General features: G+C 39.6%; 2 protein-coding genes across 3 annotated transcripts; one reads left to right on the top strand and one right to left on the bottom strand.

The window, feature by feature from the left end:
* Positions 1-970: 970 nt before the first annotated feature.
* On the bottom strand, positions 971-7,243 carry LOC118742996 (zinc finger FYVE domain-containing protein 9). Of its 2 annotated transcripts, none has more exons than XM_036475445.1 (10): positions 6,780-7,243; positions 5,264-6,332; positions 3,414-5,193; positions 3,057-3,359; positions 2,472-2,980; positions 2,141-2,414; positions 1,635-1,881; positions 1,441-1,561; positions 1,195-1,371; positions 971-1,134 (listed from the first exon to the last, which is right to left on the bottom strand). In XM_036475445.1, the coding sequence occupies exons 2-10, from the start codon at positions 6,299-6,301 to the stop codon at positions 982-984; spliced, it is 4,602 nt and encodes a 1,533-aa protein (XP_036331338.1). In that variant the 5' UTR covers positions 6,302-6,332; positions 6,780-7,243; the 3' UTR covers positions 971-981. The 2 variants fall into 2 exon arrangements, with proteins under 2 accessions (XP_036331338.1, XP_036331337.1); XM_036475444.1 differs by having other exon boundaries at positions 7,009-7,243.
* Positions 7,244-9,441: 2,198 nt separating this feature from the next.
* Positions 9,442-14,849, top strand: LOC118742993. The gene is made up of 2 exons (XM_036475440.1): positions 9,442-13,105; positions 13,166-14,849. The coding sequence occupies exons 1-2, from the start codon at positions 9,548-9,550 to the stop codon at positions 14,636-14,638; spliced, it is 5,031 nt and encodes a 1,676-aa protein (XP_036331333.1). The 5' UTR covers positions 9,442-9,547; the 3' UTR covers positions 14,639-14,849.
* Positions 14,850-20,999: the final 6,150 nt, after the last annotated feature.

Below are 20,999 nucleotides of genomic sequence, written 5' to 3'. Positions count from 1 at the left end.
AAATATTCCATGACTCTTATGTTGGAAAAATGCAGTCGGAGTGTTATGAACGCGTTGTATTCAAGAAATACATATACCGTCGATGTTTTTGCAAAACCGCCCATCGCCCTATTCAAAATCGCCTATCTTACGGCCCTCAAATTTTACGAGGGGAGCGAGAAAACGGGATTTCTTTGTAGGCATTGCTTTACAAATCTGTTGTTTTGATAACGATTCTATGATTTTTATGCATAAATCTTGATAACTGGAGTTCAGGGTTACCAAATTTCCTTTAGACAGTTTAGGCGGTTTTGCATAAACATCGACGATATGCAATTTTTTTGTGTTGCCATAATTTGTATATAGAATTGCTAATAGATAGGTACTTTATTTCTCAAAACAAAAAAGAATATAGTCAAATTGAATTTGGATAGTGATAAATAAAAATCGAATACAATTCTTCAGTTGTAAATCGGTTTAGTTACATAGATATTTATATCTTTACACTAAAACAAGTAGCATACAATAGATCTATAACCAGCTTAACTCCCCATACATGTATGTAGGTATGTACGCATATATGTATGACTTTCGTATATTCATAAAAGCTTTCAAAGCAGCCTTATTTCAAGAGAAAATAAAATATATTTACTACACTACACTCAATGCAAAGTCGACTTTTCTAATTGAGCGCTATTATTTGATAACTACAGAGGCTGTTGCCTCTCCTGTCTGGTTTTATTGCCAATATTACGTAATATTTATTTAGTTGCCATTTTGCTTTCCCAACGACACGATTTGATTGTACCTACACATGTGATTGTAAGCCAACTTAACCTCTTATCCAAATCGCTTTTTTTTTGTTATTTCATTTTTCACTCGCCCGAACTCTACATTAATGCTATAGAAAAGTCATAGTAATACGCTGCTTAACGGTTTGAATTTCAAATTTCAAACTTTGAAATACTGACTTACTTACCAACTTTCCCCCATTAGAATAGACTAAACATTTAAAATGTAAAAAACTAACTCTAAAATTATTGCATCCTCAATGCCGGACGACTCGCCATGAAGTGTCGGTATGAGTTGATCATCCAAAGCATTCATATAAAGCGGAGGAAGTTTATTGCCACGTGTGCCAGCTTCATAGCAGACCTGCAGATAAGAAAATATGTAATTTATATTTATGTGTTTTATTACGTACAGTGCACATACATTTTCTTGATGAATTGTTGCACGTAAAGCTAGCTTCCGACTGCCACTTGCGACGAATAAATCAAGGAAGGGTACCAGTGCAACGCAAGCGCTACGCGCAATTTGTCCCGCCATGCGCGTGATATCCATAGAAGTGGCTGCTACAGCAGACTGTGCAGAGGCATACCACTCGTCATACTGTTGAAGAATAAGGGAAACGTCATTTCGATTATGCTAAGCTGGTAAAAAAAGAAGTGTAACACTCACCTTAAGTATATAAATGTCTGTGAGCCGTATAGCGTAATTAGCATTCGAATAGTTAAAACTATCATGTACGCGCATACTGCATATACCTTCCATAGATTTTTCATCGATAGGTGATTTCACGCTGTAATTTAGAAATGTGTAGATAAATATGAAATTTGTTTTTCTTTTTGGTAAATCAAACTCAAAAAATTTACCCAACATTAAAGTCGCGATCATTATCCACCCATTTTATGCTCACAACCTCAGTTTGTTGATCGTTGGCATCCACCGGACCGCATATTATTTCAACATCTTTTTGATTTTGCAGCGAATTACGTATTTCCTCCATTTTACTTGGCAATACTTGTACCATCAAACCATCTTCAACGATGCTACATTTTCCAGAAAGCCCGCTCGTGCTTTTCAAAGACTCATTCAATACAAAGAAACTCGCGGCAGTAACTTAAAAAATAAAATACAAATTATATTTTATTTACTTTTAAGTTAGTGTCATATGAGACTAAAAGCTATTGATGAGAATTGAAGTCGACATGATTTACTAAATACATTTTGATAGTTTGTTTTAACTAACTACCAAAATAAATTAAAAATCTGTTTGTTTCTATGAAATTGTAAGAAGGCAGCTACAACATACATAAATATAGTTTAACAAGTTCACGAAAAAGCCTGAAATTGTTCTCATATAAAACCTTAACCTCACCTCTGCGCGGTTTTCCTTGTATGTTGATAGCTTGTGTTGAATATGCATACATTTCAGTACCCATATCATTCACATTTTGCATGCATACCAAATGCCCATCCGCAGTTTTTGAAAAATTTCCACCAAACGCCAATATATGATCGCTGGCATTTTTTATTGCTTTAATAACGTCATCTTGACGATTGCGTGGTATCATTACCGTTGTCTGTCTATCTTCCATATGTATATACATTCCCTTGATGCAGGGCAGCGTATACGAATAATTTCGGAAATCCTGAAATGCATTTCGTACAAATAAAAAACTAACTCGTAGGAAAATCGTTTTACTTACCGCAAGGAAATTGATTATTGTCTGCGCTATTTCAGCATAAACCGATTCCCGATTACGTATAGAAATGTGTGGGCAGGGATAGTAGCGATACTGTGCGCCCAATCGCAACATTAAACGAAGTGGAAATACTTTGGCCCATGGCACCTCGTTGCGGTGAATGAGTATACCAATGAGAAAGGGTTGCTCTGGCAATAAAACATCCTGCAAACACTGAAAAGTAGCGCGTATAAATATGAAGCCGCCATAGTCGCGGGTGCCTAAAAAATTGCTCGATCGTGGACTGGTGTAAGACAATTCGGCGATTGGATTTCCCAACTCAGCATCGCGATATATTTCATAAAGATGCACAAATATATCCTTTGGTATTGGCATCACCTCATTGTCTTTACTTATGTCCGGCGGGGTGGATTGTGGCTCATATTCCAATAAAATGATGAGCTCATCATTGCCAACATGATGCAAGCCACATGTAGTAAAATTGATAACAGTACGATTCATGCAACATTTCACTGAAGAAAAGTAGTTGTATATATATATATTATGTAGTAATCATATTTAGAAATTTGTTTAGTTGCCCGTACTTACAATTCAATATTTTCACGTCAACGAATAAATTTTTTTCCAGTGCGAATCGGATTGTCTCGCTTTGTAAACGTGCCACGAGATCTTGGTTGTTAAGAACATCTTTGTATTCAAAATCACAGCTGTTTTCATCTTTGCGTACATATATTGGCGGCAAAGAGTTGTTGTCACCTGGCGGAATGAAGCAGCCATTTTCATCGCTACCAGATGGAGGTAAACGTTTTGACCGCATAGCTGAAACAGCATCTGGGACCTTACTGCTATTCGTGACGCTTTTCGATTTGCTCGCAGCTGATTTAGCGTGATCTATGAATAAAAAAAAATATTGAATTTAGCAATAAGAAGTACTTTCCTACTAACCATCTGCGCCGTCTTGAGCCGCTGATATTGTAGCCGCTGCAGCCAGTGGTGGTAAAGAACCGCGAAACAGCGACGCCACCAACCCAATTGTTGAGGCATCACTATTACTACCACTTGGTTGGGCACGCACAGGAGTCGGTGGTTTATTTACTGCACCGCTGCTATTTCGTGTCTTATCACCCTGTTGATGCGATCCACGACGCGCATGTTTCGCGTCAGCCCACTGATGTTCCATGCTGGCCAAATCGCTGCCGGGTGCAATGCCATCACTGAACATAACACTCTTTCTTTTGCGCCCTTTCTTGTTGCCATCCCCAGCGCCATTCGATGAATTCGACGAATAACTGCTACCTTCTTTCTTGAGTACACCCACTGGCACAATTACAGATGGTGGCTGTGTATTTTGCGTGCTCACCTGCCTGTAGGGCGGTATAGTGGAGCAGTACTCCATGGGATTGTTCGGATTGGGTGAGCGCACTTCGCCTGCTGTTGTGTTTGTTGCGGAATTTGTACTGACAGCTGCTGCTAAAACATCATCTTGCATATCAGTTGCCACCACCTCGCTTCCTATAGCGCCAGCGCCTTGTTGTCTTTGTGTAAGTATGAGAAAGCACTGCAAACAGACACGAGATTCGGCGGTGTTGCTGAGGAACTCCAACTTGAATTTTTGTGAACAACAAACGGAGCAGAGTACTTTACCACAAGCACGACAGTGGTGACGACGTTTAATCATTGTGAATTTGGCATGGCACTGCATGCATCCGGCAGCCATGTTATCTGGCACCCAAATAGGAGGCACTTTGCCTAAATTCGCATACGGATCACTATAGCCAGTTGCCTCAGCCACTTCACCATTGGTTGCAACAGCATCATCTGGTGTTATATTTGGCGCAGAATTGCAACTAACAGCACTTGGCGCATTCGACTCAGCATTTTCCGTTCCAAGTGTTGTATTTTGAGTCGACTGCGTGCCTGGAGGCGTTTGGCCGGCATTCTCATAAAGGTTAGATTGCAACATAGGCAAATTAAGTGATGTCGGACGTTGTGGCCGTTGCGCCGCTGAATCACTTTTAGCGTCTTCATCTGTGCTGCCGTCCTCTTCGTCTCCATTTTCAGCTGAAGCTTTTCGACGGTCCACTGTCGCATCTTCAATCTCATCTTCATCACTTATCCGATGTCCCCCGATCACGCCACCTTCCAGCGAACATTCTGAACCAGTGTATGATGATGCAACGGAATTGGATGATGGTAACATATCAGTGTCTGCCTGAGCTGCTTCTGTAGAATGTGCGCGTATTTCCGAAAATTCAACCGTCGATGCCTGGGAAAAACTGTCTGCATTTACGCAATCATTGCCGCTGTAGCTTTCCACACAGTCGAGTACATTTCTCCTCTCTGGGCTTGGCCTACGGTCGACGACTACAGCATTATTTAGTTTTGGAATTGCTGAAGCAACTGTCGATACACTTTCGAATGTTTTCGCGGCTGTTGTTGATGACAACGGAGGAGGTGGTGAGCCACATGCATTTGTAACATTTAGCTTAGACATAGCATCGAACTCACTGACATCATCTATGTCCATCTCTTGCAACATGCTGTCCAGCTCCGTATCCGAAATTTCGTCCATTGTTGAACCGAAGGTAATCGGTTGCTGCAACACTTTTATGGGTTCCTGTTTTTTTAGGGGCACAACAGCTTCGCAGTTTTTACCGGTGATATCCTCCTCATTTTTTACATTTGCTCGATCGCTTTTGTTTAAATCGAAGTTAAGCCGTAATTCCTGATAAAAGTTATAATATACCTTTAGCATATAGCATTTAATATTTAAATAATTTTTAACGTCGTATTACCTTATTCAACAGCTTGTTTTCCTGAGCTCCGTCAATCTGCTGACTTAAAAGTGAGTTACTTGTAGTCTCCGACAAATCTTCTAGCACATTTTGCAATACTGACGAGGCAGTCGGTAAGTTGAGTTGCGAGTTTCCGGTTGTCAATGATATGGACGATAAGCCTGCAGCTATATCTTCTAGCCCAGCTGTGCTTTCAGCTTGTGGCGCACTTACTGGATCCCGTTCTTCACCATCTGTCTCCAACCCGTCTTCGGTCATTGCCACCGCCTCCTCTTCATCATAATTTTCATCATCTGGACCCGCAGCGTACGGATGTACTGGCAAGAGTGCATCTCGATCTTCGCTTATTTCCTCAGGTGAAAGTGGTGCAGATTGTTCATCAGTAGTGGAAACGATTCCCGGTGATGGGCCTGATGAAAATGTTGACGAAGATGAAGTGGTTAATGAATCTGACGAAAGTGGACTGTTGTCAGCTGCTTCATTCATCTCATATCCAATTTTCCGTGTATGCTTAGAATTTTCAGTAAACTTGTGTAAATCATCACTGGCCTCTTCTTCATCCACGACATCTTCTTCGTATACATTATTGTGCGATCCAGTTATACTACTACCACTTTTGACATTCTCAACCGTTTCATTTTTCGTTGTTATTTGAGAAGTGTGAGTTGTTACTTGTTCATTTGGAGTCACAGCATCATCAAAACTACTCTTTTTTGTATTTCTATCTAATTCCGGTGTTGTGCTCACATTTTCAGGTATTAGCCGACACTCTTCGTCATAACGCTGCACTGGCGCCGATTCCAGCGACTCAACATTTTTCTGATAATCATCTAAACTGTTAAATACCTGGGAAACGCCTACAAACCCACTTTTGTGGGTTGTAGTATTTAAATTTCCTACTCTTGGATAATGGTTTGTAAGTTCTGCATTGTTTTTTGTTGTAGGCGCACTTGCAGCTGATATAGACCTGTTGTGTTCGTCTGCCGCCTCACGTAATTCTAAATTATCTAAAACTTGATCTATATCCACTAGATCCATTTTAGGGTTTTGTTCGATATTGCCATTTAATCTGGAAAATAAAATAAGAAGTGAAATTATTTGCCGACGAACTGTGCAAAAACATAAGAGAACAGTTTGGGCAAGTACATATGTTTCAAGCCTTTTCTATGATACCTCTATTAGTGACTTTTGGATTTATTTGGGTTTGTCTTAGCAAAGAATCGCATAAAAATTTGTACATAATCATTTGCTATTGTGTTAATTAGTTTTGCAAACCATGTACACATATGCGTATATATTTACATATGTATGACTGCACACACAGGGCGAGGAGACTACGCATACTTATGTATGTATCGGCACGGGCACCTAATCGGCCCAGAGACTAGCTCTCCGCATCCCCTTTCCCAAAACTTCATCAAAAACCCGAAAATAATATCAATAGGATTTCCAGATTTACCACTTCAAGATCCAGGAACCATAGTGCTCCTTATCTGCCTGAAAATCACTTACTTGCCTTTGTTTTTATTTTTTATCAGTTAGTTCGGTGCACTATCCCTTTTTAGTATGAATCATCTTCTGTGGGTTTTTATATTATTTACAAATTTTCCAGCTTAGGGCGAATTAGCAAACAATGCAAAATACAAAGACACCTTTGCAATTCGGACAAACCATAAACTATTCAGGTAATCCTTGGCCGGCTAATGCAGTTTTATTTAATTGTTTAATATGTAAGATGTTATTACCAATCACAAACCATCCAATTATTCAGCGTTATTTGATTGCAACCTGGCGAATATCGCTTAACAAAATATTTTCTACAATTTTACGTTTTCTAAACAAAAAAAGTTCCTGCAGATAAAACAGATAAATGACAGTTTTGTAACAGGGATGGAAAATTTCTTCCTAATTTTCGGAACCCATTATACCTTAAAGCAAACAAATGTACCTAAAAAGGGCATAAAGGTGAAGCTCCATGGAAGGTTTTACAGGAGTTGCGGCTTTCGAGCTTTCGGCTTTAAAAGCTTTTTAGGCGAGCAACTCCACAACAAACTTTTGGCGCGGGGAGATTACGATAACCAGGGCGACAAATTTTGACTACGCCATTGGAAAGCTGGGTTCCTCCAATTTTCAAATATACCCACTTTTAGGTTCCGGAGCCTTCTAGTTTTAAAGGTATTTAGTGTTAATTGATTTCTAAAAATATTAATATCTTATGAAGTACATAACCGATTAAAAAAATTAATGTGTAAAAAAGATAACTAATTTATGTTTACGTTTATGTACCTAATTTATTATATTTTTCATATAACCTTTTTTGAGAAAATTACGTGATTACAATCAAAAAAATTTACATTATTTAGAAAGTACAAGTTACTACCTTCAATTTGGTGTAAATATTTCATGATCTGCTTTTGAGGTTTAAGTATTAAGTGACAATAAAAAAAATTAAATGCATTTACAAGGAAGTGACAGCCTTACACCTATTGTAATGCATCCAAATAAGGCCCTTTCTTCTCCGGCAAACACATAAGTGGTATTAAAGAACTTAAATCTATAAATATAATATGTAAATAAATGCTGTACCGAATGAACTTCCAACAACTGTATCCACTATTCCATAACTGGTTTCGACTCTTTTATTTAAGCAACCTTGCGTACCATTTGCGAGAACAAGAACTGTCAAGTTATAGATACTAATTTGTCTGAGACTAGTAAACTCTGAAATATGTATCTAGATACTTTGTGCACCAAATTTAGTTCATGTTGTGTATATTAGTGATTTTTCGGTGATCTATTTAATACGCCATCAAATAAATAAGAAATGCCAATCACCTACTAAATTTTTCTCTACTTAATTCTTCCAGTGTTCAATTATTAAGTAAACTAATTTACTTGACCACATATTTGTACCAAAAGCTGGATAAACGCTTGACCAGTTATGAACCAAACTGCAAGTGCAACTATCAATTTTGAATATATTTCAATGAATTTTCTTGGAGTTTAAAATGGAAATTAATCTCTCTTTATATGGATGGTCTGGATTAACAACTATAATGGGTATGAAAATTATGCATGAAATGAGACAGGTAACTATCTATAGGTGTCCAAGTAAGTGCAGATGTGGCGACTCGGACGAAATGTAAAACGTAGAAAGCAATAGACAGACATACTTAATACATACATAAATATGTACATACAAAAAAAAATCGAAAAATGAAGTTGCTGTGGTTTATGGAGTAATCGTCCCAATTCTCACTACTAAAATTATAAATAGAAATAAATCTATTTTATGAATAATGTTCTGGTGAAAGTCCTTCCGGCACAATGCACATAATGCTGTTAACGCTTATATGTTCGACAGCGTTTCTCCTTTGAAAATAATTATGGAATATCAAAATAAAAATGGCATCATTCATAGACTTGCTCAGGTGGCGTCTGAGGAGGGAATGTTGATTTCAACAGGCAGCTGAAGTAATCATTTTTTGCTTTAATGTTTATTTATAAACAAATATCTGGAATATTGTATTTTCCGCAGGTCCAGGGCGCATCTTAAACTATAGATGTGCTATCGTTTTGCACCTTTTCTATAAACAAATGAAACGACGCAACCAATTAAAAACGAAATACTAAACTCTACAAATACATACGTTTAGAATGTTTCCAAAGTATTGTAAATTGTATTTCCTATTTGCAAATATATTATGTAAATATCGAATCAGGTCTTCGCTCCCATAAAGTGTACAGTGTACACGAAAATATAAATGAAAAATTGAGTACATACTTGTGGTGCGGTTGCGGCTGCCGAAACAATTTAAACAACGCACACAATTGAATATAATCTCCTTACGACTTGTTAATAAACCTGCCAAATGTTGTGCGTATTTAAATCGCAGTACAATAGTTGCCAACTTTTTGTTTAGACCTGAAATCTCTTTACTGTTTACTTTGAGTTTCGTAAGTTTATATAAGTTATATAGACATTTCACATACCTATTAAGCATTAACTAAATCCGAGAGCTGCAAGCAGTAATGATATTTAGAAATAAATAGCAAATGGTGAATAATACCATTTCGTAATATAGAAAATATGCTCTTTGGTATCATCATAACTATCTACTAATGCTTTGCATACATTTTTTTTTTTTAATTTTCAAATGTATGTACTATTTACAGATTGCTAGTTACATGATGTTCGCCAACATGACATCAGTTGCAATGAAAAAATAAACAGCAGCGCTTTCTTGCAGTTTTAAATTTTAAATAAATCTGTAGTGATTGAAAATGGAAAGTCGTAAAAACAATAATCAGACTATAACGACATTGCAGCAGCAAAACCAGCATCACCATGCAGTCACTATCACCGCTGCTGCTCTCGGCAGTAACAGCAGCTGCGCGACTCCTGTTAGCTCAGAGCCGTCGCGTGGTGGATACTTTGAATACGCGCCTCCAACACCTGATACAGCAATCGACTATGATGACATTAGCAGCAACAAGAGCACACCTTATTACACACCAATGGAGTTTGTGCAGGGTACTTTCGAATTTCCTTCGCCAACAAAACTAGAGCACATGGAAGACATAGTCGAGTTGCATTGTCAATCTCCACAAGCGGTTGAGCAAGCAGATATGACTCTGCAACGCAAAATTCCTACACCATCCCATACGGCTACTTCGCGTTCATTAGCTAGTGCTAGACAGCAATTGTCCAGCAGTAGTTCGCCGGTAGTGTCTCGTAAATTAAGGCGATTTTCACTTTACGAACGACGCTCCTGTTCGCCACAACAGCTGCTGATAAAAAATGTTGTCTCTGCTTCGATGGACAGCAGTACGGAAAATGTGGCCGCCATGGCAGATAAAGAAAATGCTAAACCATGTTATAGGCCAGCCATGTCCGAAAGCTGGAGAGACACACAAATACGCTCGAATAGTGGCAATAGTTCACCGATCACGCTGAGGGAGGCTGACGCAGTTTCACCAAAGATTTTTGATATAAATTTAGCTGGTGGCAGCAGTAGCGGTACTCGCCTACCCTGTTCCCCAAAATTATTGGCATCATTAAATAATCTGAACTTAACTGGATCGCCACTGGGTGTCATTAGCTCAGCGGGATATAAAAATGGTAATTACTTTAAATTTCCAGAGATCGATCAGGTTGTTCGTGAGCAATCTGGGACGGAGCCTCAAACCGACGAAACCGGCGCTAATGTATGTGACAATCAACAAACTCGCTACAGCAGACAACGCAGCAGTGGGGCTATCAATGAACATAAAAAATCAGTTATTTATAGTGGTAGTAATTCAAACACCAATAAGGACAAATCGCGCACCGACGAATGCGTAGCCGGGGTATCAGCAGAACCAAGTGCAATAAGCTCAACCACAGTTGACACTAAAAAGAATCGCAAAAATAAAAATAATTTGACTATAAAAATTACAAATGTCCCCTGTAGTATGATGGAACCAAGCGGGACTGCACCCACCTCGCCTTCACCTACGCCAAAGCCGAAAACACCTACCATTAAAAGTACCAAAGAAAAAGCACTGTCACTTGATTCGGCCGCAAGAGAGTCTGAACTTACTATTATCGTCTCGTCCAGCGGGCGAAGTGATTCGCATGCAAGTTGTGACGAGATTGACGCGCAAACGCTTCGGCGCAGTTGTCTTCCGCTTCAACAATTTATGCCACGTAGTGTCAGTGGTGCTCGCTTCGAGCGTTTTGCAGCAGATCGGTGTCTGCGCCTTCCATCGGCTGCCGCCAGTAACCGTTCAACTTCATTGTCACAGTTAGCAATGCTTGGTGATGGTACACTTACTGCACATGCTCATCTACAAGCCCAATCCCTATGTCCAAGCAGCACTACGTCCTCTTTAAAAACCCCGCTGAGTGGTAGTAGTTTCCCACGCACGCCTCGCCGGCGGCAACCAAGCGGGAGCTGCGCGAGCGGCAATGCATCTACCGAATGGTTGGCGGCCTACAACCGTAACCGTAACTCTGCAGAAACTTATGGTAGTGCCGCCACTAGGGAATCGGATTTATTTGAACATCCACAGTTTGAAGTCGATACGACGGTGGTGGTGCTGCAGGAGGAGATTGATGATGAAGCCCAGGCGGATAATAAAAACACACTACTTTGTGCACCTTATGCGCCTGGTACAGGGACACTGGCGTTCACACCACATCGCGGCATGCACAAACATAACGCTTTATTGCATGCTTCGAACACAAATTTAAAAACTTTGCCAGAATTCCTAACACTCGTTGAGTTTTCAACAACGACAGGTACATCTGGCGGGCATCAACCACACAAACAAAAATCTATGGAGCTGCCAAGCGCGACGATGCGTCCTAAGCCAGCTGGATCAGCGTCGTCAACCAATTTACTGCAGCGCCGCGGTTCCAATCACAGTTTGACACTGAATTTAAATGGCTCTTGCAGCAATTTACTCGGAAATTGTCGCAGTGGCTTAAGCGTTTCCAACTACAGCCTTGGCCCCGCTATTGGCAGCTCCGCAACAAACCTTAGCTCGAAATCAAGCTGTAACCTAGACTTGAGTGGCGCGCCTATCACCAATCAGCCGCATCCACAAGCTACAGCGACTCAAGGGGCAAAACAGAGCCTGTTCCGCCGACGGGGTTCCAATCAGAGTCTCACTCTTACAAGCCTAGCGGCAGCATCATGTGGCAATCTAAATTCCTATGCAAGCCAACACTCGCTGAACAAAGTTACGCGTACTACATCATTCATAACACCAACGCACAATACAGCAAGCAACGCTACACCAAAGAGGGGGCTATTGGAGCGTCGCGGTTCCAATCAAAGTTTGACGCTGAACATGGGCAGCTCTTTTGGCGGCATTGGCACCGAGCGAAATGCACACGCCCGCAGTAGCCTATACTTGGGCGACACTTGCGCTGAAGAAGCCGACATTAGTACGCTGCATTCGAAGCCGTCAGGTGCACCGCCCACTCCTCATCGACGGTTTTTCAGTAGCGAAAGTCTCAACCGCGGTTCAACGCCTTTTGCTGACTTGAATCAAGCGCATCGGCGGAATGCCAAACAAGTGTGCTTTGGCTCCGTATCCGATCTAAAACCGAGCGCTAGTATGTCTTTGGAATGTGGGGGTCCCAATGGCATTGGTACGAGCGTTGGTATTGGTAATCAGCCTTTACATGCCGAAGGGCGACGGGATAGTTTCAATTTCCAGGACAGCACTGTGTGCTCGTGTACAGGTGTGCGAAATATAATGACGCGCCCGTTGTCACCACAAAGTACCAGTGAAGAGTTCAAGATATATTTGGCCAATATACAGATGCTGCAAAACGCTTCCAATGCACTCAATCAGCTCGATCTTATAAAACTCAATTACATTTTCGATAACAGCTATGCGTCCAACAACAAAGGCTTGGCTGAGCAAGCGGTGCCCATGCTCAGCGTACGCTGCAATAAAGAAGCTGAGACACCGCCAGGCATGCATGTGACCACCTCCGAGGATTGTGAAGTAGCAGAACGCTATTTGGCTGCAGTACAGTCGGTACTGCCAGCGATACAGCCCGATGACGATGAGCAAAAGCGAATATTCTGCGACCTGCATAAAGAATTTTGGGATCTGCCATTGAATCATCAAGAAAAACCTATGGTATTCGGGTCGCAGGCAAAGAACCGATACAAAACTATTTTGCCAAATGAAAATTCGCGGGTGCTATTAGAGAAGGAGGGGAAACAATTGACCGAATTGGCCGAAGATATTCGTGATGAACACGCACAATTGGCTGACCATATATTACGACAGCTCAATATATCGGACGAAGTGCCCTATATTAATGCAAATTATATAAAGGTAAGGGATTTATATTTGTTTTATCTATAAAAACTAAAAATTAGTGTTTCTTCATTTAAGGGACCAGATTATACATCTAAATGTTACGTGGCCACTCAAGGGCCCTTGCCGAACACAATCTTTGAATTCTGGCTTATGGTGTACCAGAACACACGACGATATTTTCAAACCACCGATAACAAGGCGGGAACGCTTCAGTTTTATCAAAAAGTCATAATGCTCACGAATTTTGCCGAAAATAATCGACAAAAATGTGCCGTATATTTTCCGATCGAATTAAACGAAATATTTATAACGACAAGCTGGCATGAAGTCGTTGAACCTACTGCAGAGTTAGTGGACTTTTTCAACGCCTATTTGCTGCCGAATGAAACAACTCCGCCGCCCCTTCATTTGGCTGACGGCGGTACCGAGCCTGAATCACACATTGGAATCGACTACTACCAAGCAAAAGTAAGCGAAGAACTGCTACCGTTTCTGCCACAGTCGAAAGGCAATTATTTCGTTATAAAAAATATCGGTATTGTACGCAAGAATGGTTTCTCAATACGTAAATTCGTAATATTGTATTGCATCCATATTGGCGCGAATGCAGAAGAATGTAATGGTGGTACTCAATTGATTATCAATCGGCTATACTGCTATCACTACTGGTATCCCGACTGGCCTGACCACCGTTCGCCACGGGACATCAACACGCTACTTGACATCTGTCTACACATACTGAATCTCGGCAAATGCGAATCGGAATTTGATGCATTCGAAATGGACGATGACGACGATGACGTTATTAGCGTTCTTCAACCACAAAAAACTTCTCACGTGTCCGCACAAGCGGTAGACTTGTATCAACAAGATATATTCAATGCTATGCAGCCACTACCGGTCATTCATTGCTCTGCAGGAATCGGACGCACTGGATGCCTTACCGCAATATTAAATGCTGTGCGTCAGCTCCGTCAATCATTCGCCTATTCGCTAACAACAATGGCCGCTGAGGCGAGAAAAGAGCGGGACAGCAGCGCTGGTGTTGTTGGTGAATTAGCAGCACAAGCACTTTTGAGTCCAGTCGATTTTCAGTTGCCCGTTGAATTCGTGGCGCAAGCGCAGCGCGCAATTACCACAGCAAGCAGTGTAACCGACACTGATAGTAGTTTTACGCGGAATACGCTCTACTATGTTAACTACATACTAAGGCGACAGCAACAGCAGTTGCAGCAAGAGAAAAGCGAAAGCGTTGCGAATGAAAGCGAAATGGACGCAGATGCGGACGCTAAAACGGCTATAGAAGAGGGTGCGCCTGACAAGAAGTATACAGCGGATACGGCACGTGAAGGTGATACGTTAACGTGTCCGTTGCCAGCGCTTGGAGAACTACCCAAAATTCCTGACATTTTCGTAGACATTCTAGGCATTGTTTGTAATTTGCGTCTACAGCGTGGTGGAATGGTGCAAAACTCAGAGCAGTATGAATTGATTCATCGAGCCGCCTGCTTATATCTGAAGCGAACATTTGCGTTGAAGCGCTTCTAAGAAAAAAAAATACCCGCAAAATTATGAATTCAATTGCGTGTAGATTGGAAATGGCGCCAACAATAGCAACAACAACTCTAAATTAAGAGAAAGCCAGAAACTCAAAAGGTATTGGATGCAACACCAAATGCAGTACATATTTACGATGTGACGATTTTATTATTATCTAGATTTTTTTCATAAATATGAATGTGGTTGTTTTTGACCGAGAGTAGGTTATCAATTCGTCGGAATATTTTATTTTTATTTTTTTTTTATGTATGTTACCGCATAACTTTGGCCAACGTCAACCGATTTCAATAATTTTTTTTCGTCGGAAAGGTAGAGTGTCTCACAGGTGGTCCCATAATAATTTGGTTTAGCGCCTATCATTGGATCATACAAAAATTAACGGTATTCCAAAATTTTTATATAAGAATTGAAGTCGGTTGTGCTACTTGTTTTAGTTTGCTAACGTTTAAGATTTTGTTTTTATAATTCTATCATTAATTTTCGGGCTTAACCAATGCGAATTTTTAATCGCTTTTGTTTTGTGACAATATTAGGGAGCATATAACATTTTTATGTAATTCATTTACCACAAGTTCTTGTTGTAACATTTAGGCAGGTTCTACAATTCAATTCCAAGTGAATTTAGTTTAAATCTGCCTCATGTCCATTCCTTTTTGCTCAAGTGACAATTCATGACCGAATAAAAGTACATATGTAAATCCGGACCATACGTTCCCTCAATTTCTTTGAAGTATAGAAAGAAGAAATTTGACAAAATTTTGATACTAATTAGGTCACACTTCAATCATTTTTTATTCTAAGCTTCGAAGGGGCGCTGTCTTGAGCCTTTCACCCAATGTTTATTTTATTTTATTTTTTTTTTCAAAACATTGAAACGAACTTATGTATGTAATTCCACTTTTGTTGTGTTTTTTGTGCAATTTAAATATAAATACTATAAAATTTCGAATTCATTAAAAAACGCTTACATGTACTCCTACTAAGTCTATAAGAATTCTATATAAATGTACGCGAAATAAATTGCAGTTTGTAGGAGTGCGGCGCAACAAATATTTCAACAAACAAAAATTAAAAAGCGTAAATTAATAAGAACATTAAAAATCATAATTATTCTGTGTAATCCTTGCTAGATTAAATGTCTGTATGTATGAATTGTACGCATAGTAGCTAATTTAAGTGTATGAGTAAGTTGACCAGAAACTCGAAATAGCAAATAGTATTTTTTGCAATTTTCAATTTGCATATGTATGTATGTATATGTAATATATATGTATGTATTATTGTGTATGTGCATATGATTAAATATAAGTTTTTGTACGCGTTTCGTTTATACGCTTCACGACAAACAATACAAATTTAACTCGATTCGATTAAATCCAATTCGTGTCATGCAACTTTAAATATTTGTCAACAAAAACATTTCAATTAAAATCAAATAAATCCAATATACCTACATAATAAATTAATCAAAGCCAAATAACTTTAAACACTCAAACTTGCATTACAAAAATACATACATATTTTATTAAGAAAATGAAGAATGTTAATTTTTAATTTAGTCTCAAGTCTTTTCGAATAATAACCGATCGTACATTGAGCACTTCGGCAGCAAAATTCACTAGAATAACTCGTTTTATATATGTATGTATTCGGTTATTTGTCATAAATAATAATTTAAGTTTCCATATTTTTTATATTATATGTAAGCAAATTCTTTTATTTTTGTTAGTTTCTAAGCGAATGAACTAGTCAAATAAATGAAAAAGAAATAAATAACTAGAAAATATACTACTTGCCTCGGAAGTAAATAATTCCCCGCTACTTTTGGATCAAAGTTTTATCTCCACTTGAGGAGCAGGGGACGATTATTTCGGACGATTTTGAATTTTGGATGCTTGCTTTTGCGGTTATTAAATTTTTCCCCGTTTCAATCTAATATAGAGTGCGTTCAGAAATGCGTCACGCCAAAGCATCAGTCTCGTGTTATTTCTAAACTATAATTAATGAAAATGTCAAATATGCGCAACCACGGTTAAAATCCGAATTTGAACTTATTTGCGCAAATAAGACATTTCCATCAATAATAGTTTAGAAATAAAAGATACTGATGATTTGACTTGATGCATTTCTGAGCGCACCCATATGCATGTCATATTTACTTGCAATAACCGTTATTAATCGGGCCTAATCCCGCTGGCCTAAATTCACAATGAGATAATGATGTTTCTACACCGTTACTGGTGGCTATCACAGAATCCATCGTAGTCCGATTTTTCGTGAAATCTACGGAAGAGCGATCAATGAATCGGAATCGCCACGAGCTCGTGTATTCAAAGTATACGCTACGCTCGCAGCTATTCGAATTCCATGATTGCATTTTCGTAGAATTCACGAAAAATCGGATTACGTTGGATTTTGTGATAATCTTCATTTAAAAATGGAGAATACCGTTGTATTTCCGATAAATGTCGATATTGCCAACGCTGATGCTAAATTATCGTTTCTATTACGTTAATAACGTTATCAAAAGACAGCGTCAACAGGAATACACTCGAATATCCTTGTCAAGGATACGTCACCGGAACCACCCAGGATTTATACCTGGCCAAGTACTATCACTCCAACGTCACTCCCCAAAACCTCTTTGGGGAATGTGTATGTTACAACAACAACAACAAGAATATCCTCATCATGGCCATAATTGTAGTTTTTGATGTGATTGTTGTCGTCCTTTTATGTGATCGTTTTTGTAGCTGCAAGTTGCCTCCTAACCATTTAATGTTGTTTTTGTAGCAGCATACAAATTCCCCAAAGACTTTTTGGGGAGTGTTGCTGGAGTGACAGTCCTTGGCCAGATATAAATCTGGGTCGTTCCGGTTACGTAGACCCGACTGTCGTGGGAACGAACCATTTAATGTTTTGGGGTGCGCTTAAGTATGAACCTGTCCCGAGATTTTCCTTGTCGACTCGGCAAAATAAAACCGACAATCGTGAGATGGTGAATGTTTCGTCTTTTTTGTTGTTGTAGCTGCACTACTAAGCCTTGCACAAAACGGGTAACCCTACAATTATTGTCAAGCTCTACTAATGGTAGGCTTTGGAAACGTGGTATTCCGACAGGGTTGGATCAAAAGGAGGGGGTGTTAATGGGCAGTTGAAAAGGTGGTTAGTGTTGTGGAGGAAACCTTTCCAAGTCGGACATAAGTTTGGTATGTCGGGGTCGAGCCCGGATAATTATAAGTTCAGCCGAATGCGCTGTTCGCACGTTAATTGTGCCAGAGTTATGCGGGTATCTCGCCACAGCTGAAACTCTTCCTTCCAAGGCTCCAATAACAGCTTTCATGGGAAGAGAGTCTCTGAAGATGCTGACAGATTCTCCGCCGGGCCCAGTTTTTGCATCACGTGTGGATTTGTCTCAAGCAAGCGTCTTTTTGGATGCGCCTTGCAGTAGCAGCCAACCATAGACATTAAGTTGTGCTCCTTAACGTGGAGCATTGATGCCCCCTGCACAGGTGGTGTTCGGTCGACATCAGTCGGCTTTCTGGCAAGTCTGGTCCCCATACTCACGGTATATACCGTAATTACTCGAAGATTTCCCGACCTAGGGCTGTTGTACCAAGTACCAGGTAATAAGAAACAATCATTCGTAATACTCTTAGTATTCAATACAAAGACAGCGTTCCGTCGACGTCAAGTCAATCCAGTGCATATTAGAGAGCATAGGGCTGTGATCGGTTGGATACCCAAAGTCAAAAAATATAAAGAATTTTTGGTATGTGCTGGTGGTTTTCATCGAGTCCAACCGTAAGAAAGGTCTCAATTTCGGCTTGATCGAACCGAAAGAGAGCTATGTTAGACGAATTGGTTTTACGAAAAGAACTAAAAGCTCGCAAATATTCTCATAGACCTGCCTGCATTACATCTGAAGTTATAGAAAATAATTAGTAAGTTTTCAGGCTGAAACTTTAACAGAGAACAGAAACAGGAATGGAAATCTGGTCGCGTTTAGGAAGAGAAATATAAGTACATCATGTGTAGCGACGAACCACATACCCTTTCATACAAGGGGAGCAGAATCTTTCAGCAACCCTAAGGAAAAATGCAGCTCGAATACGAAAAAGGCCTCAGAGGTGGTGGAATACAAATTGAGCTGTTCAATGTCCAGGCTATAGAGCTCGCAGGGTGTGTTTACATGCCCGCCGATTGAAATCTTGATGTATCCAACGTAATCCACACAAGGGGATCCCCCCAAAACTCAAACGGTTGTATACAATAGCATGGAGCATGGCGCCTCCGCCCAAGTTTAGGACTAGTTTGGGTCCAATTTGGGGGTAGTTATGGTCCTGGTTAGGACGAGATAAGGCCAAGTTTGGGACCAGCTCAGATTTCGTTTGGGACCAATTCGTTATGGATTAGTTCAGGCTTAGTTCCGGACCAATTCACGCACAATTTGTCAGTTTCCGTTTTATCTGCTATATCGGAGATCACCGCATCTTCTCATCAGACTTCTTCAATCGCCGTCACTGACATATGAACCTGCGACCTCGGATTACAAAGATTTTCAAATTCAAATAGGCTTATCCGATTTTGTATCCTTTAGTGCAAAATAAAACAAAGTTATTCCACTATTATTGCCCGACGTTTCGCTAAACTCATTAGCATCCTTCGTGGTTGGTTGTATTATACCCGAGCGCACTTGTGCACAACTTTGGTCACATAACTAAGTTCTTTCGGAAGTACAGTACTTCTTTTTTCGCTCTTGTACTTCGTACTTCGTTCTTCGTACTTCGAAGTACAGTCAAATGTACTTCCTTGCGATATTTTGTACTTTGTGTCCACGTGCAGTTTTAGTTGTGACAAATATTTTATCTTACGATGGCTAAGAAACGCTTGGCTGATTTTAAGTTGGAGAAAATTTTGAAGTCAGTGACAAAATGATCATGACTCCGAAGTTGGTCATATGACTGAAGCAACTGAAGATGAGATTTCGGAAGAAAATGAAAATATATGTACATATAGAAGACAGGGAAGCCAACTTTTATGTTGGTAAAGATGGTAGCATTTGGAACAAATCTCCACCGCCTTTATCTAAAATAAGGTCAGCAAATAATCTTAAAGGAAAGGTAGATGCAGTTGTTTTATCTCCAGGTAAGTAACAACTATACTAACAAAGATAATCATAAATGGAATGTATTAATACAGGAGCAACTTTATTCGACGTACTGTATTGCTTCAAACTATTTATAAACGAAGAAGTTTGTGATGAAATCATAATTATGGTATACTAATGAAGAAGGATATGCAGTGTATTCCAAGTTGAAAAAAGTGTGGCAAGTGATAGACAAAGATGAGCTTTTTGCTTTTATCGCGTTTCGGTTCATAGCTGGTCATATGAAATCAAATAACCAAAGCTATATATTATTTTGGGACAAGCTGTACGGTATAACAATTTTCAAAGCCACTATGAATGCTAAACGTTTTTTTAAGAAATTTTAAGATGTTTACGTTTTGATAATAAGTCTACCCGTAGTATCCGACGTCAAACCGAGAAGTTGGCATCAATACGATCCATTTGGAATAAAGTGAATCACAACTTCGGAAAATATTATATGCCCACTGGAAATATTGTTGTCGACGAACAGTATTAGGTGCCCCTTTATTCAATACATGTCATCTAAGCCGCACAAATACGGAATAAAGATTTGGTGGTTGTGCGACAGTACTAATGCATATCTTCTTCGCGATATTCCATATACAGGTAAAGATGGTAATCAAAGGGCTGTTGGACTTGCCAAAAAAGTTGTTGAGGAACTTTGCGAACCGTAATGTAACAATGGACACTTATTTTACTAGCAAAGAATTAGCTGAAAGTCTGTTGAGTAAGGGTTTAACAGTGGTAGGTACACTACGGAAAAACAAAACCAGCATTCCACCAGAATTTTTGCCGAACAAGTCGCGTGAGAATAATTCTATAATGTTCGGTTTTCAAAAGTATTTAACGATTGCTTCGTATGTTCTAAAGCCAAGAAACTCAGTTACTTTCATGTCAACTATGCATCATGATGCCAACGTCTTTGAAGAACAAGGAAAACGGATTTCGGAGATCAATAAATTTTACAATAAAACCAAAGGGGGCGTGGACACATTCGATCAACTAATTCACGAATACTTGATCAAGCGCAAGTGTAATAGATGGCCTCTTGCCTTTTTCATGAATTTAGTTGATGCTGCTGGTATTGCTTCATATGTTATTTGGACAAAAAGTCATCCTCACTGGAACGAGAAAACAAATAATTAAAGATACTGGTTTTTGCCTGAATTAGGAGAGAGCCTTGTGGAGTTACAAACA

The sequence above is a fragment of the Rhagoletis pomonella genome, unplaced genomic scaffold (genome assembly GCF_013731165.1).
Source record: "Rhagoletis pomonella isolate Grant_MI unplaced genomic scaffold, Rhpom_1.0 Rhpom_scaffold_00007, whole genome shotgun sequence".
Taxonomy (NCBI): domain Eukaryota; kingdom Metazoa; phylum Arthropoda; class Insecta; order Diptera; family Tephritidae; genus Rhagoletis; species Rhagoletis pomonella.
This window is presented reverse-complemented; position numbering and strand designations above follow the sequence as displayed.